At 42.2% G+C, this 26,933-nt stretch overlaps 1 protein-coding gene and 1 pseudogene across 3 annotated transcripts in view; both read left to right on the top strand.

Moving 5' to 3' along the window:
* Nucleotides 1-26,933, top strand: part of Eif2b3 (eukaryotic translation initiation factor 2B subunit gamma) — a 70,631-nt gene that overhangs the window by 971 nt on the left and 42,727 nt on the right. For 2 of the 3 annotated variants that reach the window (XM_021160234.3, XM_029476762.2), the window contains exons 2-3: nucleotides 1,690-1,847; nucleotides 7,937-8,082. In XM_021160234.3, the coding sequence (XP_021015893.1) occupies nucleotides 1,700-1,847; nucleotides 7,937-8,082 (294 nt within the window). In that variant the 5' untranslated portion in view covers nucleotides 1,690-1,699. Of the gene's footprint in view, nucleotides 1-1,689; nucleotides 1,848-7,936; nucleotides 8,083-22,722; nucleotides 23,003-26,933 lie in introns of those variants that run through there. The other variant, XM_029476763.2, reaches the window with a different exon arrangement.
* On the top strand, nucleotides 6,972-7,071 carry LOC115030917 (U6 spliceosomal RNA; annotated as a pseudogene).

The following is a 26,933-nucleotide window of genomic DNA, read 5'->3' as shown; positions in this document are numbered from 1 at the left end:
CTGTACAGAGTATAGTAGAAGCAGCCAGTGAAAGAAGTCCCATCATTGGTGTGCAAAAAGTTAGTTGTAGCTTCATGCTATGCAAGATGATTTCTGAGCAGAGTCTTTTTAAAGAGTTTTGCTACTTGGTTACTTGTCCCAGGAGAAAACCAGCCTAAAGCAGGAGTAGTCATAGACCTGCAGTTCCAGCTGCTAAGGTGGTAAGTCTGGGAATCCCTTGAGCCCAGGAGGTTAATACACACTTTATAACTAGGTATTGGCACTAGATTCACAAGCATCAATATGATGACCTCTAGAAGTGGTTCTAGAGTCTGGAACCACCAGGTTGCATGTACTGATCTGTAGTGGGAGTCACATCTAGGAAAGGCCATCACACTAGCTATCACAGCGTAGTAATACCTGTCCACTTAAAAAGGACCTATAGGGGACTGGAGAGATGCCTCAGTGATTAAAAGCAGCGTATATTCTTCCAAAGGACCTAGGTTCAGTTCTTGGCACCTACATGATAGCTCAGAACCATCTATAACTCCACTTACAGGGGATCTGACTCCATATGTGCACTCAACACACACATAAAATTAAAAAAAAAAGTATTTGTTACAAAAGAAGACCCAGAGTTATAGCACAGTATAGTTCAGTTGGTATAGTGTGTTTTCCATGATCCAGCATCTGTCCAATAATATGAAACATGTATATAGTGCGTGTGATAGGATGAACGTTACTTTGCATGTCTTATATAGAAATACTTTTTTATTCTTGTGTAGGGGATCCAGCCTAAGGCCTCATAAATACTAGACAAGTGAGCCCTCATTTAATCCCAACAGCTTCGTGAATGTGAGGATGTGTATATTCCTAAATACATAACTACAACTGCTCTGTCAGAATCACGTTGATTATGTGTATTTCTCCAGGACTGGTCATTCGGTATTGGATAATCAATTGATGTTCACTATTTCACTTGCTCTCAGAATTTCTTAGTTGCCTGTAGTTTTTTGCTTAGGGTTGAGGCCTTGTAAGCTTTCCCTCCCAGACATTAACATGTCAGTTGGTGTTATCCTTGTTCAGGTCTTGTTTAGGGAGCCATGTTGGTGACACTTTATGGCTGTATAGTCTCTGGCATATCTAGGAGACACAGACCATATCTAGCAAACCTCCTGTCCCTCTGTCTCTTTTATGATCACGGAGCCTTGGCTGCAGGACTTTCTCACAGGTATTAGTTGGGACCAGGCTCCACAGCTCTTTGTTTTGATCAGTTGTGGTCTTCTGTGATGATCTGAATCTTTTGTAAAGGACCGTTTCCTTTATGAAGGGTGAGAACTACAATTCTCCAGCCAGACCCTAAAGAAGCTTGTGTTTTTGAGACAGGGTCTCACGTGTAGTTTTGGCTGTGCTGGAATTAACTCTGTTGAGCAGACTGGCCTTGAACTCATGGAGATGTGCCTGCCTCAGCCTCCCAAGTGCTGGGATTAATTATGCCACCACCACTGGCACTTGGATTTGTCTGTTCTTAACTATAAACAACTCAAGGGCAAGGACCAGATGTTTTAAATTTATATTTCTCTGCTTTTACTAAAATCAGAGCTAAAACTGTTGGCTAGAGAAGGCGAGAACATGTACTCATGTAAATAGAGACAAATAGTTCTGTGTATCATTTGATTTAAGCCACTCTTTCTCTTCCTGTGCTTGCAGCTTTATAAAAATGGAGTTTCAAGCGGTAGTTATGGCCGTTGGTGGGGGATCTCGGATGACAGACTTGACTTCCAGCATTCCCAAGCCTCTGCTTCCAGTTGGAAACAAACCTTTAATTTGGTACCCGCTGAACCTGCTTGAGCGTGTTGGATTTGAAGGTGAGCCATAGCTGTGATAGGATGCATTCATAAACCTTTAGTGTGTTTGATCCCAATAATTTGTCAGCATTATGAGAGAGAGGGTGGACATAGCAGGCTAGGGCTTAAAGCTTGCTAGAGACTAGATGTTGGTCCATGGCCACCCACCTGAGAGCACAGCCTCCCCAAGAGGAACTTTTATCCCATGCTGCAGCCCAGGCAGGTGCCGGGCTGTAGGGAAGCTCCAAGACCACTCTGGGGGTGAAAATTTGCAGTCTGAGATGTGGGAAGGTGGAGCTGGTTCCCGGGTCACTGGGTTCTCTGACTCTTGGACATCCAAGTGCCACTGGGAGTCAGGGGTCTGTGGGCTGGGGACAGTGTCTAGCCCAGGGTCAGGCATAAGGGGAGCTCTGGCTTGTCCTTAGCTTCTCAGAAGCAGGCTTTGTGGCGTTGCGGCTGGGAGCACAGAGAAACCTTCTACAGGAGAAGTGGCTCTGTAGTCGAATGCCTTCTCCATGATCCCCACAGCGGGTCTTGATGAAAGAGACAGTCCATGGTTCTCAACAGTTTATTGGTTGTTCGTGGTGGAAAATGGTGTACTGTACCCACGTCTCAGGGTGGACCTGAGATTAAATACCTTTTGTAGGAGGAATGTCTGGGAAGGGAAGCTTATTGGCTAAGCCCTCTGGGCCTCTAGGTACCTCATTAGCATGGGGAACACTGTTTTGAGCCTGTGTGACAAGTTTCTTTTTCTTTTTTTTTTTTTTTTTGGTTTTTCGAGACAGGGTTTCTCTGTGTAGCCCTGGCTGTCCTGGAACTCACTCTGTAGACCAGGCTGGCCTCGAACTCAGAAATCCGCCTGCCTCTGCCTCCCGAGTGCTGGGATTAAAGGCGTGCGCCACCACCGCCCAGCTGTGACAAGTTTCTTTTCTGTGAGGAGCATGGCTTGTGTTCAGGCCAGGAGCCTGGCAGGGAGCGGGGAGTCACCTAAGCCTCAGGTGTGTGCCCAGAGTCTCCGGCCTCAACGCGCTGTACTTTACCAAACTTCCTGGCGTGGTTTCACATTCTACAACTGGACTCTTACGTTTGTGGCCTAGCAATACCCTTTTGTTATCTGGGGGAAACATGAGACCATAGCGCCAAACACTGCTGTTAAAGGATGGGTTCTCCACAGTGATCCAAGATGGGTCTTCTAAGGGTATCAGAAAGGTGAGATTGGGAATCTAAATGCCTGGTTGTCAGCCTGAGAATCTATGATGTGCTGGGTAATGTTTTAAGCATGAGAGCAACAGACTGAGAAGACAGCTCAGGCACTGACTTCTAGAACCTTCCTTCAAGTCTTGTAGGAAGGGGTTTTGTCTACTTTTCACTTGGGTCACATTAGATAGATGATGGTGCCATTAAATGGGAAAAGAAATATGAGTCAGGAACAGGTGTGAACCAAGATAATGAGCTCAACTTTGGCCATACTGAGTTTGAGGTATCACTAACTAGAGTGAATCAGAAGGCAGAAAATCGGGGTGCGGATTCTAGGGCCCAGACTGCCGCAAGAGGGCTCATCCAACTGTGAGAGGGTTTCTTAGTTTTATTTTATTTTATGAGAATGAATGTTTTGCCTGCATTTATGAATATGCACCAAGTGCATGCCTGGTGCCCACAGAGGTCAGAAGAGGGTCTCAGATCCCTTAGAGTTGAAATTACAGGTGGTTGTGAGCTGCCATGCTGGTAATTGAACCCCAGTCTTCTGTAAGAGAAACAAGTGTTCTAAACCACTAAGCCATCTCTCCAGCTCCTAAGTCCTTAAAAGAAAAAACAATCTTTCTTTTTCCATATAAAAACTTTATTGATTTGTCACATAGGTGTGTCTGGGGGTAATGTAGGCATGGGTAATGTAGGCATGGGTAATGTAGGCATGGGTAATGTAGGCATGGGTAATGTAGGCATGGGTATGCATGTGAAGGTCAGAGAACAACAACCTTTGAGAATTGCTGCTTTCCTTATATCATGTGGGTCCTTTGTTTTGTTTTGTGGGTTTTTTGTTTTTTTTTTTTTCCTCAAGACAGGGTTTCTCTGTGTAGCCCTGGCTGTCCTGGAACTCACTCTGTAGACCAGGCTGCTCTCAAACTCAGAACTCTGCCTGCCTCTGCCTCCCGAGTGCTGGAATTAAAGGCGTGCACCACCATTGCTGGGCTGTGTGAGTCCTTTTTAAGTAGCTTATTTTTGACCAGTGGTGGTGTAAACTTGTAATCTTACCTACTCAGGAGGCTGAGGTAGGAGGATCATGCGTTCAGTGCCAGCCTGGAAAACCAAAAGGGTCTTTATTTCTAGAAGAATAGTAAGGTGTCTTCCTTTCCCTCAGTAACTTTATGGATTTGTAGTCCGTAACTCTCCACTTCTTACTGTTGACTTTAGTTCATATTCAGCAGTAGCGTTTTGTTGTATATGTAATACCTACTATGCATATAATTCTTTCTTACTGAGGCTCACTCAGAATGTGTGGGGTGCTCCCTAAACGTAGAATTTTTATTAGTTACTTTTTTGAAAAAAATTTGTGTATAAGAATATTTCTCAGCTGGGCGTGGTGGCACACGCCTTTAATCCCAGCACTTGGGAGGCAGAGGCAGGCGGATTTCTGAGTTCGAGGCCAGCCTGGTCTACAAAGTGAGTTCCAGGACAGCCAGGGCTACACAGAGAAACCCTGTCTCGAAAAACCAAAAAAAAAAAAAAAAAGAAAAAGAATATTTCTCATGCATGTATATAAGTGCAATATGTTCACGCCTGTTGTTTTCAGAGGCCAGAGGGGTTTATTTTTCTATGTCTGAGTGGTTTGCCTGAATGTATGTGTGTACCACATGCACTCCTGTGCTGGAGGAGGTTTGAAGAGGAGCTCGGAGCCCCTGGAATTGGTGTTGTAAATCATTGTGTAGTGCTGAGAACCAAATCCAGGTCCTCTGCAAGAATAGCCAAGTGCTTTTTATTTTTTCCCTCTCTCTCTAGACAACATGAGACAGGGTTTCTCTGTGTAGTCCTGGCTGTCCTACATCTTACTCTCTAGACCAGGCTGGTCTCAAATTCAGATATCTCCTGTCTCTGCCTCTTGAGTGCTGGGATTAAAGACCTATGTCACTATTCACTGTCTGAGTAGCTAGTGCTCTAACAGCTGAGCCATCCATCTCTCCAGCCTCTAATTAATTATTACAGTTTTTGTTTGTTTGTATTTTCAAGACAAAGTCTCTCTATGCAGCAGCTCTTTCTGATCTAGAACTCACTATAGTCCAGGCTGGTCTTGAACTCAAGAGATTCACCTCCCTCTGTCTTCCAAGCAATGAGATTATGTCTACAATTCCATTCAGCTTAATCAATTCTTATTATTTTCTTTGACAAAGCATGCATTTAATTAATTAATTGTTTGTTTGTATTTTATATGCATTTGTGTTTGCCTGCCTTTATATTTGCATGAAGGTGTTGGATCCTGGAGTTATAGACAGTTCTGAACTGCCATGTGGTTGCTGGGAATTGGATCCTGGGTTGTCTGGAAGAGCAGTCAGTGCTCTTAACTGCTGAGCAATTGCTTCGGCCCTGATTAGTTAATTTTTTAAAAGATTTCTTTATTTTGTGTTTATGAGTACACTCACTGTCTTCAGACACAAAAAGTGGGCATCAGATCCCAGTACAGATACGGTCGTGAGCTACCATGTAGTTGCTGGGACTTGAATTCAGGACCTTTGGAAGAGCAGTCTTAACCACTGAGCTATCTCTTCAGCCTCAATTAATTTTTGAGAGAGGGCTTTAAACTTGTGTGGCTGAGGATGCCATGAGCCTTTCATCCTCCTACCTGTGCTTCCTGAGTTCTGGGATTATAGATGTATGCCACCGATCTAAATTTTATGCAGTGCTGGGCAGAGATACCATTTAGTGCATATAGATACTAACTGAGCTATATCCCTAGCCCTAAATGTAGACTTTTAAGATTTAGTATAGACTTACTTATTTTGTGGGTACCTAAGTATGTGTGTGTATACGTGTATGCTGTGGCTCATGGAGGTCAGAGGACAACTTTTTGGAGTCAGTAGTTCCACTGTATGAGCTCAGGTCATTGGACTCAAGCGAGTACTCTTACATTTCACCAGCCCCTGCTATTTATATGTTATTCATCTTTTATAATGACTAAACTGGGATCCTTAAACCTGCTCGGCCTCTTTAGTTTTTCCCCTTAAAAATACCAAAAACAATAAGAACAGGCTCTCACTAAAGAGCCTGTTGCTAAAGCCAGTCTTGGACCAATAGTCTTCCCATCTCAGCATCCCAAACAGCAGGGTTTACAGGCCCACACCACTGCCTGGTGAAAGTTTGGGGAGTGATTTTTGTTTGTTTGTTTTGTTCTTTTGTGACAAAGTCTCTCTACATAGCTCTGACTGACCTCAAACTCACTATATAACCTGGCTGGCCTTGAACTCACAGATTTGCTTGCCTCTGCCCCCTGAGTGCTGGGATTAATGTATATTGGCGTTTGCTTTCGTGTATGTATATGCACCACGTTCACACAGTACCTGCAGAAACCAGAAGAGAGTGTTGGTGCCCTGAAACTGTAGTTACAGGTGGCTGTTGGTCCTGACTTGAGTGCTGGGAACCAAACCCAATTCCTCGTAAGAGCAACAAATGCTCTTAATGGCTGAGCCATCTCTCCATCCCCTGAGGTCCTTACTTTCAGAGTGAGATTGTTATAAGAATTAATTGAGAGCATGAATCTACAACAAGGTGAGAGCTGGCTTAGAAGACGAAAGCCACCCAGCAGCCTCAGTTCAATCTCTGGAACCCAAGTTAGGTGGATGGCAAGACCACCACAGGGTGGTCCTGATGTCCACACACACGTAAGCATGCACACACCAGTGCGTGGACACACACACCCTTTTTTTTTAATGTTTATGTACCTTATTATTTATTTATTATTTATTATTTTTTATATATATATATATATATTTTTTTTTTTTTTTGGTTTTTTGAGACAGGGTTTCTCTGTATAGCCCTGCCTTTTAAAAAATGTAATGATAAGGGTGGAGGATAGTTTTGGGAGGGGTTGGGGGTAAATATCAAAATATACACACGCACAGAATTCTCAAAATTAATAAAGTAATTTTAAACAGTGTCCTCTTCAGCAGCACATATACTAAAATTGGGGTGATAGAGAGAAGATTAGCATGGCCCCTGCATAGAGTAACAGATTTGTGAAACATTTCATTTTCTTTCTCTCTCCTTTCTGCCTTCCAGCACCCCTGCATAAAGGGGTTTTCTAATTGGGTTGTCTGGTGACTTTGTTACTGTTTTTCTGTGAAGCCCAGACCTTGGATGTGGGAGGTAAAGGAACATTCAGTTGTTCAGGGCACCCCCTCTCGAGCCACCCCTGTCTGGTTTTCCTGTAACTCGGGGTAGATTTTGGTCTCTCTTGTCCTACACAGAAAAGGAAAAGGGGAACAGAAGCCTGAAGAGATGGGACAGATGGACTGCAACCCAACTGGTTAGGCTTTTAGGAGTCATTTTCTTTTTTTAATTAATTAATTTATTATATGTGAGTACACTGTAGCTGTCCTCAGATACTCCAGAAGAGGGCATCAGATTTCGTTACGGATGGTTGTGCGCCACCATGTGGTTTCTGGGATTTGAACTCGGGACCTTTGGAAGAGCAGTTGGCGCTCTTAACCACTGAGCCATCTTGCCAGCCCAGGAGTCATTTTCTTTCTTCCCCGTCTGGTACATTTAAAGTTCCCCAGCTATGAGGTGGTGCCAGTCCTGGACAAGTACAACTGGGTCACAGAATTCTCAGAGGATCTGAAAATAAAATTTACTGTTGCCCACTGCCAGGTTTTTATTTTAAAAAAAAGAAAAAAAGAAAAGAAAAGGCTCAGTCATATTGGCATTTATCATTTGTGATTCTATACGCTGGCTTTGAACTTGTGTGTAGACAAGGATGGCCTTGTTCCTGATCCTCTGTCTCCCCTTTGGGGGCTGGGTTACAGGCGTGTGCACCACAGCAGAGCCCGTCTGACTGGGAGATGGAAATTGTCTCCGTGAATGAATTTCTGCATTTGTCGATTATCTCTTTCATCCTGTAGAAGTCATCGTGGTTACAACCAAAGATGTCCAAAAGGCTCTCTGCGCAGAATTCAAGATGAAGATGAAGCTAGATATTGTGTGCATTCCTGATGAGGCAGACATGGGGACTGCAGATTCTCTACGCCACATCTACCCAAAGCTTAAGGTAAACAGATTTCTTGACTTACTTTTATTGAAGATAACTAATATCTTATTTGACAGTGCTTTGTATGTTACAAAAAGCTTTTGTTGGTTTTTAGATAAGGTCTCGCTATGTAGCATGGCTAGCCTAGAATTTGCCATGTAAATCAGGCTGGCCAAAAACTCACAGAGATCTGCCTGATTCTGCTTCCTGAGTATTGGGATTAAAAGTATGTACTACCATACCTGGCCTTAGTTTTTGTCTTTTAAAGATTTATTTACTTGTTTATTCGTTTATTTATTTAATGTATATGAGTACACTGTTGCTGTCTTCAGACACACCAGAAGAGGGCATCAGAACTCATTATAGATGGTTGTGAGCCACCATGTGGTTGCTGAGAATTGAACTCAGGACCAGTCAGTGTCCTTAACCACTGAGCCATTACTTTAGCCCTGGCCTTAGTTTTTAAGACTTAAAAACTATATTCTGTTTTTTGTTTGTTTTGAGAGAGTCTCTGTAGCCCAGGCCTGTCTTGAGCTCTGTGTATGAGGATGGCCTTGAACACTTGATTCTCTTACCTCTACCTCACGAGCACTGGTGTTACGGGTGTGTACCAACAGACCTAGTTTAGTATATTTTTATATCAAGTTCATTGTTTCCCACTTACTTTTTGACTGTTCTTTGGTTTGATTAGTAATAAAGCTTTGGAAATTTAGTCAGCATAATCTGCTTTCCAAGGAGTAAGACATCCATTGTTGAGACACAGTCTCATCTTGTAGCCCATCCTGGACTGGAATTCTGTGGCCCAGGCTTGCCTTGAATCTTTGATGATCCCTCTGTCTCAGCCTCCTGAATGCTTGAATTGAAGATGTGCACCTGGCCTAAAATAAAATCTGTGGCCAGGTGGTTGTGGCTCATGACTTTAATGCAGAGGCATTTTAGTGGCAGAGGCAGATCTCTGAGTTAGAGGCCAGCCTGGTCTACAGAGTGAGTTCTAGGACAGCCACGGCTACACAGAGAAACCCTGTCTCAAAAAAAAACAAAAAAAGAAAGAAAGAGACAGACAGACAGACAGACAGAAAGAAAGAGCAAACAATTACTTTGAAATTTTTCATGTGCACGCATAGCACAAGTGTTGGGTTAGTGTTGTGCCCAGAGCTACCTTACTGTCGTAGGAGCTTCTGCTACCATACTGCTTCCTGCAAGCTGACAGGCCTCTGATCCTATACCTACCTCCTGTGCTGGCATTACTGGCTTTCTTTTTTTTTTTTTAACATCCAAATGTTTTATTAAAGAAAATAGGTTATATAATTTTTAGCATTATATGAAATTTCCACAATATTTTTATGTATACAGTGAATAACATCAGTCTTTCTCTCTCTCTCTCTTGTTTTTTTTTTTTTTTAATAATTTATTTATTTATTTTTTTTTTTTTTTGGTTTTTCGAGACAGGGTTTCTCTGTATAGCCCTGGCTGTCCTGGAACTCACTTTGTAGACCAGGCTGGCCTCGAACTCAGAAATCCGCCTGCCTCTGCCTCCCGAGTGCTGGGATCAAAGGCGTGCGCCACCACGCCCGGCATAATTTATTTTTTTTATTAGGTATTTTCCTCGTTTACATTTTCTTTTTTTTTAAAGATTTATTTATTTATTATAAGTACACTGTAGCTGTCTTCAGACACTCCAGAAGAGGGCGCCAGATCTCATTACAGGTGGTTGCGAGCCACCATGTGGTTGCTGGGATTTGAACTCTGGAACTTCGGAAGAGCAGTCGGGTGCTCTTACCCACTGAGCCATCTCACCAGGCCCCTCGTTTACATTTTCAATGCTATCCCAAAAGTCCCCCATACCCACCCTCCCAATCCCCTACCCACCCACTCCCCCTTTTTCTTCCTGGGGTTCCCCTGTACTGGGGCATATAAAGTTTGCAAGTCCAATGGACCTCTCTTTCCAGTGATGGCCGACTAGGCCATCTTTTGATACATATGCAGCTAGAGACAAGAGCTCCGGGGTCCTGGTTAATTCATATTGTTGTTCCACCTATAGGGTTGCAGTTCCCTTTAGCTCCTTGGGTAATTTCTCTAGCTCCTGGCTATTTCTACTGGCTTTCTGTGTGGGTTCCGGGGACTAAACCCAGATTGGGCTTTGGAGGCCAGCATGTTTACCCGAGTCTCCCCAGTGCTGTTTTATTTTGTTTTGAGATGATCTCGTTATGTCCAGACTTTCTTCAAAGTTGCCATCCTGCTGCCTCAGCCTGCTGAGGGCTGGGCTATATCCCGGATTCCTTATTTTCAGAGACACTCAGATTTCCGTGTTTATCGTTTTGTTCTCCGTCTTTCCAAAAGGAAGAGCACTGGGGAGACTCGGGTAAACATTGTCTGACATGTTAGATGCTGGCTATTCTATCCCATCCTCCTGGAGACCACCCGTCTCCTCCTAGCTGTAACCTGGGCCTGTGCAGAACTGCCTTCCTTTATTTCTCTGTCTTTCCTCTGTTGCCTGCCCTTGTGCCTAGATTTCTTCCACCATTCATGGTTTATGCCCCTATTTCCGAGGTCTTACTTTCCAGCCCTTACTGGCTTTTTAAAGAAAATAAATGAAAGATGAATGTTTTGAGAATATCCATACTTGAAAATTGTTTATTTCATCTTACTCTTGAGTGATGACTTAGATTTTATAGAATTCTGAGGGTTTTTCTTGTTTGTTTTTGGTTTTGTTTTGGTTTGGGTTTTTGGTTTTTTTTTTTTTGAGACAGGGTTTCTCTGTGTAGTCCTGGCTGTCCTGGAACTCACTCTGTAGACCAGGTTGGCCTTGAACTCAGAAATCCGCCTGCCTCTGCCTCCCGAGTGCTGGGATTAAAGGAGTGCGCCACCACACCCGGCCTGAGTTATATTTTTTAAGATTTTTTTTTTTACATTAAGCACCAACAAAACAAGAAAGGCTTCCTTGATATCCCCTCCCCTTCCCCACACTCTACCCTTTTCTGAGGCCTCAGTTATACTGGGGCTTATTATTCCAAACTCTGCCTCATAACAGCTTCTAACCACATCTGTGATCCAGAGTGCTCCTTGAGAACCTCAGTTAAGACAGCCAAGGTTTCGGGGGGGTGGGGGAGTGGGAGGGTGGTGCTTGCTTTTAATTCCAGCACTTGGGAGGCAGGAGCAGGCGGATCTCTTGAGGTCCAGGTCAGTCAGGTCTACAGTGTGAGTTCCAGGATCTCCCATTTTACAGATAGGAAAGGTGTGTCTTGGAAGCTTGAGTGCTTCCCTTGGAGAGTAGGGAGTAAGAGAGAACATGTATAGGTGTCAGAGTCTCGCTTGATGCATGGAGTAACCAGAGCATCAGAAACATTATGTCTTCTAGGTACAGCCAGGTGGCACATGACTCAGTGGAAATTGTGATTTTATTTGAGAGTTACAGTAGTGGAGTGGGTTAGAATCCTTAAGAAAGTTAGGTGTGCACCAGGTGCCCTCTAGAGGAGCATCAAGAAGTGCTGCCTATGTTGGCTTGTTAAGTTAGGGACACTCTCCTCTAATTGAGACTTGCAGAAGAGTGGGTATCTGTGATGTTAGAGACATGAGACCAGGGAATAATCTGCACCTTACCTTAGTTAAGTAAACACCTCCCTCAGGATAACCTAAACATCTGAAACCTTTACACGTTTGTATCTGTTGGAAATTTACCAAGAGAATACATATCAGCTAAAGACCAATGCATTTTCCTCCAAGATGATAGCCTAATTAAGGTTTGATTTCTTTTCTTCTTTTTCCTTTTCTCTTCTTTTAAGACAGGGCTCTGGGGCTGGAGAGAAGGCTCAGTGGTTAAGAGTACTGACTGCTCTTCCAGAGGTCCTGAGTTCAATTCCCAGCAACCAAATGGTGGCTCACAGCCATCTGTAATGGGGTCTGATGGCCTCTTCTGGTGTGTCTGGAGAGAGCAATGTTGTACTCATAGACATAAAATATATAAATCTTATTTTAAAAATGTTTAAAAAAGAAAAAAAAGAAAAAACAAAAAACGAAAAAAACCAGGGTTCTATCTAGCCCTGGCTGCCCTGGAACTCCACGTGGAGAGCAAGCTGGCTTCAAAATGTGGTGGTCCTCCTGTTTTTGACACCAAAGTGCTGGGATTTCAGTGCACCACCATACCTGGCAAAGTTTAATTTTTTTTAATTAATTAAATTTGAATTAATTAAAGAAAGGAGCCGGGCGGTGGTGGCACACGCCTTTAATCCCAGCACTTGGGAGGCAGAGGCAGGTGGATTTCTGAGTTCAAGGCCAGCCTGGTCTACAGAGTGAGTTCCAGGACAGCCAGGGCTATACAGAGAAACCCTGTCTCGAAAAACCAAAAAAAGAAAAAGAAAAAAAGAAAGGAACAAACAACTATTTCAGGGAGAAGGAACAGCAGGTAGAAAGGGGAAGGGTGGGGATTGAAAACAACAAAGGCCTGCTTTGTGATAACACTGCTGTTTCCACAGATCAAATGGGAGGAGGGAGGGTTGAAAACAACAGACGCCTGGGTTGTAGTAACAGCTAATTATTCACACACTTCTACCAGGAACCTGCCTGAGCACTTCTGAGGCTACTTCAATTTCATAGTTTCATATAGTAAACTGTATGTCTAAGAAAGCAGGTTACTACTTTGTAAATGTAATGCCCATTCTTAGAGACTGCTCAGAAGTTGGACTAATTTATTAGCTACTTATGGTCACCTGGAAATAAAGTTTATTTTCCATAGGGTTAACTGGAACATTTGTTCTAATATCTCAAGAAAATCTAGTAGTATATCTAAATTTCTAATCCATACAACCCACCTTGAAAGATAGACAATATGAGTTTCCTTTACTATTGAGAAACTTGAACCTCTATTGAGAGAGCTTAAATAATATATTCCAGAGCTTACCTGCCTGGGTACTCATCCAAAGCTAGACTCTGTCCTAGACAGGGGTTTGGTTTTGCTTTTGGTGTTTTGTTTTGGGTTTTGTTGTTTTTGTTGTTGTTGGTTTGGTTTGGTTTTGGTTTTTCTAGACACAAGGTTTCTCTGTGTAGCCCTGGGTGTCCTAGAACTTTTGTAGACTAGGCTGGCCTTGAACTCACAGAGATCCACCTGCCTCTGCCTCCCAAGTGCTAAGTTCAAAGGTGTGCACCAGCTTTGCTTTTGGTTTTGAGTTTTGGGATTTTTGAGACAGAGTCTTGCCATTAGCCTAGGCTAGCCTCTGACTCTCAACCTTAGCCTCCTGGGTGCAATACCATGCCTGGCGCTATTCCTGAGTTTTGATATACTTTGATATACACTTATCCCCATTTCTTCTACTTCCCAAAGTGTAAATTTCATTTAAAATTTTGTAGTCTCCTATAGTATTCATGAAGAACCCTTGCCCTGCATCTGTGCTGCTCTTGTTTCTTGAGATCTTTCTCTTCAATGAAGGGGAGTCTGGTCTTTCATTCTAACATTCTGTGTAACTGAGAGTGACTTTGAATTCCTCATCCTTCTGCCCCTACTTCCAAAGTGATGGGATCACAGGTGTATGTTAGCATACTCAGCTGGGACTTGAGTATTGTAGGAAGAATATTCCATGTCTAAGGGCATATGAATGAGCAGCCTGGCAAAATAGTCTAGTCTGTGCTCAGCACATTAAAACTGAGGGACTCCTTGGGCAGTGAGCCAGATCTGCTTTTGAACCTTTTGCCTTTCTGAGGTCATGGGTCATTGGTGCTGGTCTTGCCTTTAGAAACCACATTTGGTTATTGCTTAGATAGTGTTCTGAAGGCACACTAGTGAGGTCTGTTTAAGGGGCTTAAGAAGACCAGATCCATAATAGAACAGCCTGTGTTTTAAGCACTTACTGCAGGTCTCATTGCTTCTCTTAATTTAAAAGTGGCAGAGTTGGTAGTTGTCTATTTAATCTACACAGGAATTTTTCTGTAGCCACAGGCAAACCTCATTTACCCTCTGCCTCGGTTTTACAATTCAGAAAGCAGTGAGAAGGGCGACACACTAGTTGTTAGAGGCCTAGTTATTCAAACCCTTTGATGTAAAAGGCGACTATTGTTGTGTATTTTATGAAACAGCAAACATGCTACAACAAAGAACAGATTATGATGAAATCCCCTGGAGACAGCTTATTAGAAAAATTGAATAAACATTCTATTTTTAGATGTGCAAAAGCTAAACGTAAGTTATTTTCAGTAGAGTGTTTGATGTTCTTATCAAATTATGAATCTCTGTCAGTCTTTCCTGGAACCTTTCATTTTGCCCAAGGTTTTGTTTTGTCAGATTTCTATCTGTTTGAAAACAGTAAGTATAACCTGGTCAGGGGAGATCTGAGAACTTGGTCCTGACTTGTCTGAAGACTTGTAGTGAGTGCTAACTTCGCTTCTGATGACTGCTTTGGTGGGCTGCAGGATAACCTGATGCACTTCTTTGATACTGCTCTTAGCACAGAGAATGTTCCAGGTGTTATGGCAGAAACAGACTGTGGTTTTCAAAGCCTTCTTCTTGTTGTTGTTTTTCCTTTTCTCCTCCTCGCTTTGAGGATCCTCAGCAGAGCTTTTCCCTTGCTGTGGTCATTTCATAGACCACAAACTTGAAATGTTTCCATCCCCTTATCTCTCCACTGCTGCTGGGTAGGAATCCTGTCTGTGGAGTGGGGCTGCTACATCCCTGTGTTTCATTTGATGACCCAGAAAACTGTAAAGCTTTGTTTTCAGCTTGGTACCCTTGAATATTTCCTTTCCCTAGAGGGAGCCTTTTTGTGGAGCAAAGGGCGGTACAGTAGTGGGGAATGATATGAGCTAGGAATTTTGATAGAAAGCATATATTGTCATCATAAACTTCATTGGCTAACAACCTTCCTTTTTGACTTACATCTGGAAGCTCTTGTTAAGATGACCTTTTCTACTTTGAATCATGAGATGAAATTACAGCTTAACTAGTAAAAGGTCTAGTACTGTTTGGGTAAAGTTAGTGAGCTTTTTGTCACCATGGCCTAGGTTGTCAGCTTCTCTGACGGAGCCTCTACCTATTCAGACTCATCGCTTATGCCCATCTCCTCCAAGGAGCCTTCCCTGAATTCTTACAACTGAGTTTGTGCTCTCTCATGCGCTCTCTCTCTCTCTTACCCTCCCTCCCTCCCTCCCTCCCTCCCTCCCTTCTCTCTCTCTCTCTCTCTCTCTCTGTCTCTCTCTCTCTGTGTCTCTCTAGTACAAGAGATGAAAATTGTCCTATCGTGGGCTGGGGAGGTAGCTTAGCCAGTGATATGCCTGCTGGGCAAGCATCAGAACCCTGGTTTGGATCCCAGCACCCATGTAAGAAGCCAAGCACAGCACAGCAACTACAACTGGAGGGGTGAATCCCTGGGACTCATTGTCCAGCTAACCTTTCTACATCAGTGAGTACCAGGTTCAGTAAGAGATAGTGTGTCAAAAATAAGGTGGAGACTGATTGGAGGAGACACCTGTCATTGACCCTGCACTGACACCTGCATACACCCTCATGTGCATATACTGAACACATAGAGTGGAGAGGGCCTTATATTATCTCTGTTTATCAGACTTTACTTTGTTGAGACAGAATCTCTCTGTGTAGCCCTGGCTGGCTGTCCTGGAACTCGCTCTGTAGACCAGGCTGGCCCTGAACTCACAGAGATCTTCCTTTCTCTGCCTTGCTACAGTGTTTGTATATTTTTGTTGTTTGGGGTTTTCTTTGTTTTGTTTTTTTCATTCAGGGTTTCTCTGTTCAGCCTTGGCTGTCCTGGAAGTCGCTCTATAGGCCAGGCTGGCCTCAAACTCAAGAGATCCACCTGTCTCTCCTTCATGAGTGCTGGGATTAAAGGTGTACACCTCCACTGCCCAGCTGGATATATTTTATATATAAACAAAATTAGTAGTATAGCTGCCCTAAAAAACAAGCTGAACTAATAGTAGCATGTAAAGTGTAGCCATTGGCTCCAAACTGAAATCTGGCCAGAATGGATTCCTAAAAATATATGATTAGTCAGGCAGTTGCCAAGGAGTTGAGAGGCAGTCTTTAATGATCTAACTTGAGTAGTAGTGGTCTTTTTAATCATGATTAACTGGCTATAGATCTTTGTGCCTAATGATTCATTTGAACCTCACCATGTATCCCATGTGTAATCCTGGCTGTCCTGGAACTCTGTGTAGATTAGACTGGTCTGGAATTCACAGAAATCCACCTGCCTCTCTGCCTCCCTAGTGTTGGTATTAAAAGTATAGGCCATCGAGCCAGCTACATATACCCCCTTATCCCCTCTCTTCCCCCCATTATGTATTTTTTTTTAAAGATTTATTTATTATATGTAAGTACACTATAGCTGTCTTCAGACACTCCAGAAGAGGGCGCCAGATCTCGTTGCGGATGGTTGTGAGCCACCATGTGGTTGCTGGGATTTGAACTCTGGACCTTCGGAAGAGCAGTCGGGTGCTCTTACCCACTGAGCCATCTCACCAGCCCCCCATTATGTATTTTTAATTAATTAATTTTTATTTGTGTATATAAGAATGTGTGTCTGTGTGTATGCCACATGTATACAAGTACCTTTGGAGGCCAAAAGAGGGCATCAGATCTCCTGGATCAGGAGTTAAACAGGTAGTTAATGAGCTCCTGACATAAGTGCCAGGAGCCAAACTCAGGTCATCTGGATAGACAGCAAGAACTCTTAACCATCCTTCCATCCCTGAGTGATTCTTTAGATTGGTGCGTGTGTGTGTGTGTGTGTCTGTCTGTCTGTCTGTCTGTATACACTAATTTTGAGTTTAGCTTATTCTTGATTTCCTAAGACCTTGAAGTCCATCATTATGTTACTTATTTAAGTTCTTTCTGGGTTTTAGTGTGGTAGTTTTTGTTTTGTTTTGTTTGTTTTTAAGCTGTATCTGTTTATGTGAGGCTTCTGTGCCTATGGTAGCATGCGTGTGTGTGTGGAGGTCAGAGGGCCACATGAAGGAGCTGGCTCTCTCCACCCCGAAAGTGGCTCCCAAGAGTCTTAGTCTTGCAGGCTTGGTGGCAGCACTCTTATCTTCTAAGCCATTTTGTTGACCCCGTTTCTGTTTAAGTACTGATAACTATAAACTTAGAATTAAGTTTCCATAAATTTAGAAACTGTGGTTTCTCTAGCTATTGATTCTACTTTTATGATCCAAATAAGTTGCAATAAATTACTTCTAGTTTTTGTGATTATTAAAATTTGCTTCATGGTCTAAAAACGTAATCTATTCGGAGGAACATTCCACAGGCTGCAGGAAGAATGTATATTCTACAGCTTTTAGATGAAATATTCTATAGATATCTGTGAGCCCATTTGCTCTCTGCTCTGAAGTTTTTTTTTTTTTTCCCCAATCTGGATGAGTTAGATGAGTATGGAGTATAAGTTATCCTGTCTGTCCTTCATGTCCTGTCGTGTTTATTTTATGAAATTGATTGCATCAGTGTTTAATGCTTATATACTAATATTTGCAATCATTAAGATCCTGAAGGAGTATTCTCTTTATTAATATGCAGTGACTTTTTGTATATGTATGCCTGGATCTGTATACATATATCTGTATGTGTATATCTATATATACATATGTGTATATGCATGTTTGCATGTGTGGGGGCATAAGTATGTACGGGTGCTTTAGTATTTACTTTCAGAGCTTAAATATATTATTTTGTGCTTTCCTAGCTAATCATCAGTATTATTGTTGTTGCTTGTTTGTTTGTTTTGTTATAAGATTGGTTGATTGATTGATTGATTGATTGTGAGTACACTATAGCCACAGTCTTTAGGCACCACAGAAGTGGGCATCAGATCCTATTACAGATAGTTGTGAACCACCATGTGGTTGCTGGGAATTGAACTCAGATCCTCTGGAAGAGCAGTCCATGCTCTTCACTACTGAGCCAACTCTCCATCCTTGTTTTGTTTTTGACACTAGGTCTCATATGTAGACTAGGCTGGACTCAGACTCACAGAGATCCACCTGCCTCTCCCTCTCACGTGCCTGGATTAAAGACATGCACCACCATGGCCAGCAAAGTATAAATTAGAATGATTTTATTGAGCTTCAGTTTAAAGTTCTTTGTCTAGCATGTCTGTCTCCATCTCTGCTCTGCAGGACAGCTGTATAGAATTTCTTTCCTTTCAGAAATCTCTGTTTTTTTAACCTGTTTGAAGATTTTGTCTTACTGCTTTAGAGACTGCCCTGTGACCTCTAGAGCTGCTGTTCCGTGAGTAGTAAGTTCTCACTGTGTCAGTGTATACAGCCTCAAAGCATCTCAAACTGGATAGTGTAACCTTCCAGCATTAAACAAGGAGAAGGGGGCAACAGAAGAGCTAATGATTACTGTTGCTTGTCTCCTACACTAGGTTGAAGACTGAAGAAACAAAGATTAGAGCTTATGGAATCTTGGATTTGATTATGGAAACTTATAAAGTATCATTTAACCCCTAGCTTTATACACTGTGAGTCACAACCTCATTGAGGGTCTCATAACTGAACGAAGAGTTTATGAAAGAGTTGACAGCAGTAAGAGATTTTTAAATGCATAATGGGCAAATTTTAATTTCAAAGCAAAAGGGTAACAAATCCAAAGTGTTTCTGATGGTGCTTACTGTTGCGCTGGCTAGTTTTATTGCGGTCTTGTTTCTGAACACACAACATGCTCACTTCACAGTGTGCATATTGTTACACCACACAGACCATCCTGTGTCACGAACTGTCGTGTTTTAGTTTTCTGCTCCTGTGGAAACATGGTCAACTTCATTGATACTGTCTAACTGTCAGGGGCCTGGAAGAAGACACAAGCTGACAAGCCTGACACCTTGAGTTTGATCCCTGGGACCCACATGGGGGACAGAAAAAATGACTCCCACAAGTTGTCTCCTGACACCCATTTTCAACAGCACAGCTTATATCTCATTCCACAATAAAATAAATAAATAAATATAATTTTTAAAAAGTCAGCCCACTCTGAATAATGTGGAGGATGTTCTGATCCCTGTGATGTCAGATTTTCGGCCAGGATTTAGTTGTTTACCAAAAAATAAATATGGACATACAGGTCATTAGTATGAAAATTTGCATAAACTTAGTGATAATAAATTCAACTTTTTATTTTTTAGAGATCACTGTTTTATGGCATCTTTAAGCAAAGAATTAAATATGAGAAAATTGTGGCTGGAGAGATGGTTCATTGGTCATGAGCACATACTGCTCTGTCAGAGGACTTGTGTCTGATGTCCAGCACCCACATGGCAGCTCGCAGCCATCTGTAACTCCAGTTGTAGGGAATCTGATGCCTCTTCTGCCCTCGATGGGACAGGCACACTTGTAGACAAACCATATACATGAAAAAGTTTTTAAATAAATATGAGATTAGAAGTCAAAAGACTAGAATGGCTATTTTCAGAAGTTAACTGAGGGGCTGGCGAGATGGCTCAGTGGGTAAGAGCACCCGACTGCTCTTCCGAAGGTCCGGAGTTCAAATCCCAGCAACCACATGGTGGCTCACAACCATCCTTAACGAGATCTGACTCCGTCTTCTGGTGCATCTGAAGACAGCTACAGTGTACTTACATATATAAATAAATAAATCTTTAAAAAAAAAAAAAAAAAAAAAGAAGTTAACTGAGATGTGTAGAGTCTGAGACTGAAAAATGTTCATTAATGAAGCGGTATGATGTTTTTATATGTGCATTTATTAAGGTAATTTTTATTTTAAAGATCCTTAAAGACAGGGCTGGAGAGATGGCTCAGGGTTAAGAGCACTGACTGCTGTTCCAGAGGTCCTGAGTTCAATTCCCAGCAACCACATGGTGGCTCACAACCATCTGCAGTGGGATCTGATGCCCCCTTCTGGTGTGTCTGAAGAGAGCGACAGTGCACTCATATACATAAACAAATCTTTTTTTTTTTTTTAAAGTCCTTAAAGACTAGGAAAAGATTCTGGGATCTGGACTAGGTAGTGCAACAGAAATAAGGAGGAAATCCCTAGTGGGTGTTGGAAGTGGAGTGTGGGTGGGAGAGGGAAACTTTCAGTCCTCTATTCCCACAAGGCTTCTGATTTCAGGCCTGGATAGTAGTCATGCTACGGCTGAGCTAAGGGACACATGGAGAGCATTTAGCTTTGGGCCTAAAGATTATCTGTTGTTTTGTTGTTGTTGTAGTGTGTTTGTTTGTTTGTTGAGACAAGATCTCATTATGTAGCCTTAATGGCTTCAGAATCACAGGGATCCACCTGCCTCTGTCTCCTGGGTTCTGGGATTGAAGATGTGCACCAACACACCCAGCAGCCATTCCTCCTGCACCCACCACCTCAGTCTCAGTGAAAATAAACTGGAAGCTGGCAGCCCTTTTCCTATTGGGGACTACAGACTGGGAATTTTTTCCCTAAGCATTTTCATCCAAAACTAAACTAGTGAAGTCTCCATTATAGTTAACTGTGGAGCTTGTAAAAGCTTACAGATACTTTGAGAGATTGGATTGAGTTGGACCACATAGGAAAATGTAAATTGTGACTGTTTCTAGTCACACCAAGTAGCAATTCATTAGTTCCAGATGGGCAGGGATGGAGCAGGGAGTGGTGTTTTGGATCGTAGCCATTGTTTGTGGAAGTGATGGGTGGGTAAAAACGTGGTATTTTATTAGGCCCTGGCAGTTTTTTCCCGGGGAGCTATGTTTTTTTTTTTCCTTGATGTAGGAAATCGTTTGCCAGATTGTATTATTTATCACAATCTGCCGTGGAACAGCTGCCAGAAAACAAAGCTGTTCCAGTAGCTTGGCTCTCCTCCCTCCATCACCACCACGCAAACAAGCATCCGGTTTTCTATTGAACTTTGGGGTTTTTTTTCCCCCCTAGTTTTCCTTCATGGTTTTGGCTTGATTAAAAATGTTCTTGTAATGAGATATTTCTGGGCTTGCTGTGGCAGTGTAATTGAGTTTTCTGAGCTTAATTTGTTTGCTTTAGTCAACACTAACTGGCAGCAGTTTGTAGTTTGAAATCCTGGGTGTCTTGAATTCTTCCTAAATTCTAAAGTGCTGCTTCCCCTTGGAGACTGTGTGTGTTTGAATACTGTCAACAAGGCACACATTTATTATCTTTCCAAGCCGTGCCTCTCACCCTTATACTTACCCCAGCCTCTTTAGATGCAGGCTTATAATGAGATGTGAAGACTGTTGGAATAGTGAGTAGGTGTGTCTTTGGAGACGCAGGTTAGTTTCTGCATAAGAGGCTGTTAGTGTTAGACAACATTGTTGAAGGCTAGTATGTTCAGATATTGCATTCTGGATCAATGTTAATTCACAGTCCAGACAACCCATGTTAATTTATGACTCGTAAGTCACACATAATCAATAGCACTTCTCAGGCTCATTAGAGTTTACACTTTGTTTCTCTTAGACTTTTTTCTTCTAGGATTTCCAGCTTTTTGATGGTCAGCAAATCTCTCCTCTGCGAGTGGTGGAACAGCTGCTAGGAGGAGAATGTTTGGCTTGCTTTGAATCTTACCTGTCTCGGAGACAGTCGTGAGGTGCTGGTCAACAGTCTGTCCTAGGTCCTGCTTTTCAGACTGGGGCCTTTCTTTCCCTACAGAGAACAGATGGCAAACAGACATGAAGGGAGGAGAGTTATTCCTTGTTGTCCTTTGAGATTTTGTATTCATGAAGTGTGACAGAACTTCCTGAGGAGACACAACATATGTCTACTCACCTCAGATAGGGAGCCCACAACAGACCAGAGTATGGATACCACCAAATTCCAAGTTGGTGAGCCAGTGAGTTTAATTTTTATTAACTCCTGAGTTTACTAACGAGAATATGGGTGAGGGGTTGTTTACAAAGAATGATTCAAAGATACCTGTATCACCAAAGCTCAGTCCAGCATGGGTGACAGCCCAGGAAAGCTGGAGAATCTGGAGCACACTGCACAGCCTGGACACAGCTCAACAGGCTGGAGAGTAGCCTTTCTTTTTTTTTTGTTTTTGTTTTTGTTTTTCGAGACAGGGTTTCTCTGTGTAGCCCTGGCTGTCCTGGCACTCACTTCGTAGACCAGGCTGGCCTCGAACTCAGAAATCCGCCTGCCTCTGCCTCCCGAGTGCTGGGATTAAAGGCGTGCGCCACCACGCCCGGCTGAGAGTAGCCTTTCTAATTCACTCTGGTCTACACCTCTTCCAGGCAGCAGTTGGCGATTGCAGCTTTCATTCTCTTAGAGCCTTCCTGATAGCTCAGCTTCCCTTGTCTGAGACGGACTCTCAACTTTTACTGTTTACTCTGGCAAGGAGAGGCTTAGTGAATCTGGTCTGTTTGGGGTCAGGGTAAGGAACACACTTGACACACCAACAACATTAAAGAGAAGAAAAGGAGGACTGTTACATAACAGTTCAGTGGGGGGAAAGGGTCATCTACAGGCAAAGAGAAACGAGCCACTGGCCTGCTCCCAATTATGCAAGACTTGCTTGTTTGGTGTTCACAGTGATGACAGATTTAAATACTTCTGCAAATATTGAATGAGGTCAGCATTTATTTCCCAAGACAACTTTGTCACCACTTCAGGGACATCTGCATTGGACTAATTTTCTTTACTTTGAGGTACACTTGATTCAATTAATCATTAAATAGTCAACTTACAAAAGCAATCATCTTATTAAAGCAACCTAGGAAATAAAAGATTTTTCCCCCTCAGCCAGCTGTCCTCATTATGATGAACTGGAGCAGCTCTGTGCTATTGTACTGAAAAATCACATGCCAAAAATTAAGATTCTACAAACTTTTTTCTCCTTGGTTTGTGTAGATGCTGTCTAATTTCCTTTTTTTGTTGTTGTTTGGTTTTTGGTTTTTGAGACAGGGTTTCTCTGAATATCCCTGGCTGTCCTGGAACTCACTCTGTAGACCAGGCCGGCCTCGAACTAGAAATCTGCCTGCCTCTGCCTCCCAAGTGCTTGGATTAAAGGTATGTGCCACCACTGCCCAGCCTCTGTCTGATTTCTTAATGCTTGGTGTTCCTGACTAGTCAATTATAGGTTTATGTGGGTCCTTTGTTTGTTTGTTTGTTTTTACAAAAAGAAAATAGTTATAGAAAACAGTTTTTGGTTTTATAGCTGGTTTATTTAAATTGAAGTTTAAGAATTTGTTTTCTAGTCAGTTGTCATTAGACTTCTGTCTTCTCTGTTATGCCAAAACCTAAAGGTAGAATGCTTAGGCAAAAATTTCTTAAAATATATTAAGTAGCCTTGATTGACTAGTCACATTTAAACTTCTAGTCCCAATTTTCTCCAGGCTGCTTAATAGGATCCGGCAAAGCACAGAGAAAAGGATTAACAATATTAGACAAGTAAATTGTTGCAGAGGATAATCCAGTTTTCACTGGAGCACCTCTATCTAATATAGAAACTCAACAACAACAATAGTTAAAAAGCTGCCTGTGGTGTTGCATGCCTTTAATCCCAGTACTGGGGAAGCAGAATTTCTGTGAATTCGAGGTTAGCCTGGTCTACAGAGCAAGTTCTAAGACAGCCTGAGCTATGTAGAGAGACCCTGTCTCAAAAAAGGGGATGTGGGTTAATTTCCTTATAAAGTTGCTCTTGATTGTTTTGTGTGTATAACACAGGGTAACCTTGAGTTCCTAATCCATCTGCCTCAGCCTCCTGAGTTTTTTAATTATAGGCTTCTGCTACTATACCCAACACAAAATTACCTCTTTTTGAGTGCAGTATTAGAAACTGAACCAGTGACTTTGTGCATCCTGGATAAGCACTATTAACTGAGCTATGTCACAAGCCCCCATCCGTAGTTTTTTTTTTCATATTGCAAAAATTACTGTATTGCAAAAGGTAAATTACATATTTAACACAATCAACAGAATTCCAATTACTTTATATATGGGACCAAAAAACAAATAAATAAAACTATTAAAATTTGTATAGAAACACAAAAGGCTGTGAATAGACAAAGCAATCCTAAGGATAAAGTACAAAGATGGAATTACCAAAATACCTGACAACAGCTGGGTGAATCAGTGCGTGCTGTGCCTTTAATCCCAGCACTCAGGAAGCAGCAGCAGGCAGAGCTCTGTGTATAAGAGGTCAGCTTGATCTACACAGTGAGTTTCTGGCCAGCCAGAACTACAGAAGGAAGGGAGGGAGAGAGGGAGGGAGAAAGAGGGGGAGAGGGGGAGAGAGAGAGGAGGAAGGGAGGGAGAGAGAGGGAAGGAGGGAAAGAGAGAGAGACATAGAGAGATTCTGTCTTTTAAAAAGAAAACAAGAACTGATATTCAACTATACTGCAAAAACAAATACATGGACCAATGGTGTAGAATACAGGACCTAGAAAAAAACCCCACGGTAAAATCCTACACTGGAAAATGACAGTCCCTTTACAAATGGTTCTAGGAAACCAGATAGACACAAAAGAGAGTTTATCTTACCCTGTAAAGTGTTTTATTCAGAATGGATGAAAGACTTTGCTTTTCAACCTTTTAATTCTTTATTAAAGATTGTTTCATGAGGAAACAAAGTATTTTAAAAGAGACAAGAAGAAACAAACCACTAAAAATGATATGACATTGACTATGCCATTGATTCTTTAAATAAGAATAAGTGGATGCTCACAGTCATCTATTGGATAGAACACGGGGCCCCATTGGAGGAGCCAGAGAAAGCACCCAAGGAGTTCAAGGGGTCTGCAAACCTATAGGTAGAACAACAATATGAACTAACCAGTACCCCCAGAGCTCATGTCTCTAGCTGCATATGTAGCAGAAGATGGCCTATTCGGCCATCACTGGAAAGAGAGGCCCCTACGTCTTGCAAACTTTATATGCCCCAGTACAGGGGAATGCCAGGGCCAAGAAGTGGCAGTAGGTGGGTAGGGGAGCAGGGCAGGGGGAGAGTATAGGGAACTTTCGGGATAGCATTTGAAATATAAATAAAGAAAATATCTAATAAAAAAAAAAGAAAGCCCACATACATGTGGAGGTTGAACAACAATCTACTCAATGATAGCATGGTCAAGGAAGAAATAAAGAAAGAAAAATTAGAAAAAAAAGAGAATATTTTTATAGGTAAGGAAATTAAGGATTCAGGATTTCTTTAATAAACAGATGAATGACACCTTTGTAATTTCTTTGTACCACCATTGAACTTCCCCATGGATTTTCCTACTTCTGTGTAATACTTGAAGAATATAACTCATTGCCTTCATTAAGCATTTTTTTAAATTATTTTATTTATTTATATTTCAAATGTTGTCCCCCTTCTCAGCATCCCCTTTGTAAACCGCCCATCCCATCCCCTGCCCCCTTTGTCTCTAAGAGGGTGCTTCTGCACCCACCCACTCATCATGGCCTCTCCCCCCTAGCATCCTCCTTCACTGAGGCAACAAGCCTCCACAAGACGAAGTTCCTCCCCTTCCACTGATGCCTCTGCTGCATATGTAGCAGGAGCTGTGAACCCAAGCCATGGACCCATGTATATTCTTTGCTTGGTGGTTTAGTCCCTGGGAGCACCGAGGGATCTGTTAGTTGATATTGTTCTTCCTATAGGGTTGCATACCCCTTCAGCTCCTTCAGTCCTTCCCCTAAGTCCTCCATTGGGATCCCTGGGCTCAGTCCAATTGTTGGTTGTATCTGCTTCTGGAAAGACTTTTAATATAAAATCTGACCCTCTGAAATTGCACAACAGGTCTCGTTGGCATATAGCCAAGATGAGGTCACATCAGCCATCCATTATATAGTCAGCAAAACATTTCAACTTCACCACTTCTCATAGCCGAACTGCAAATGGATAATCCTTATGTTTCATCTGGGCTGCTCTTAACTGCAATTGGCCAACCCTCAGGGTGACGTTTTTATAATTCACCTAACCCATAGCAACTTCTCCTTTTCCTCATGTTCTTCTCCCCCATCTGTAGTTTTTATTGGAATTAATTATTGGGTGGTCATCAGAAATTCTACCCTTATGAGAAATATTTTCTTCAGTGATTCATTCATTTAATCATTCATTCATTGTCCAGTTGAGACAGTAAAAAGGATGATTTATTATGCAAGAGTCCTTCTGTCCTAGAACAGAACTAGTCCATACTGCCACAGGTCCAGGACTGTTGTGGTTGTAAAGAAGACAGTTGGTCTCCGGAGCAGGTGGGGGGATGTTCAGATTTGTTGAGACTTCTTCCCAGCAGCGGCACACGCCAGCCCAGCCTCTATCCCGTGCCTCTGCTGCTCCAGCCTCTGTGGGCACACAGGCTAATTCCTTGCACCTCTGCCTCAGCTTTCTTCTCTTGTGTTTGTGCATTTGATTCTCTTCCACTCTGCTCTCACAGCGCGGGAGCTTCAAGGGAGGTACACTAAGGCTGAGAGGCTCTTGGGTGATTTATTCAGTCATCATTTCTTGTTTAGTTTGGAGGTAGAGATTAAATGTAGAATTTTACATGCTAAGTACTTGTAATGCCACTGAACTACATCCCCAGGACCTCATTTATCAGTTATTAAATGCTGAGTGTATACTAGTCACTGATTGCAAGAATAGGCCTCACTCTTGTTACCCATAAAAATAGCAACAATAATGTTTGTGTATGACGTTGCTATAATATTAAATGGGTACTTTGTATATGCTTCAGATTGTAATTGTTCATTACCTAAAATGTGAATTACCAAAGAATGAGACATATTATTAATACTTTAGCAAAATATTTTTGTTTTTTTTTATTTAGATTTATTTTTATTTTATGTATGTGAGGTAGGTGTGTGTGTGTGTGTGTGTGTGTGTGTGTGTGTGTGTGTGAAACACATGAGTGCCAGGTGTCTGTTAAGGTCAGAAGAGGTATCAGATCCTCTGTCATGCAGCCATGTGAGTCCTGGTAACCAAATTCAGGTCTTCTGGAAAGTA

This window comes from Mus caroli, unplaced genomic scaffold (assembly GCF_978045245.1).
Source record: "Mus caroli unplaced genomic scaffold, Mus_caroli_1 scaffold_6, whole genome shotgun sequence".
NCBI classification, from domain to species: domain Eukaryota; kingdom Metazoa; phylum Chordata; class Mammalia; order Rodentia; family Muridae; genus Mus; species Mus caroli.
This window is presented reverse-complemented; position numbering and strand designations above follow the sequence as displayed.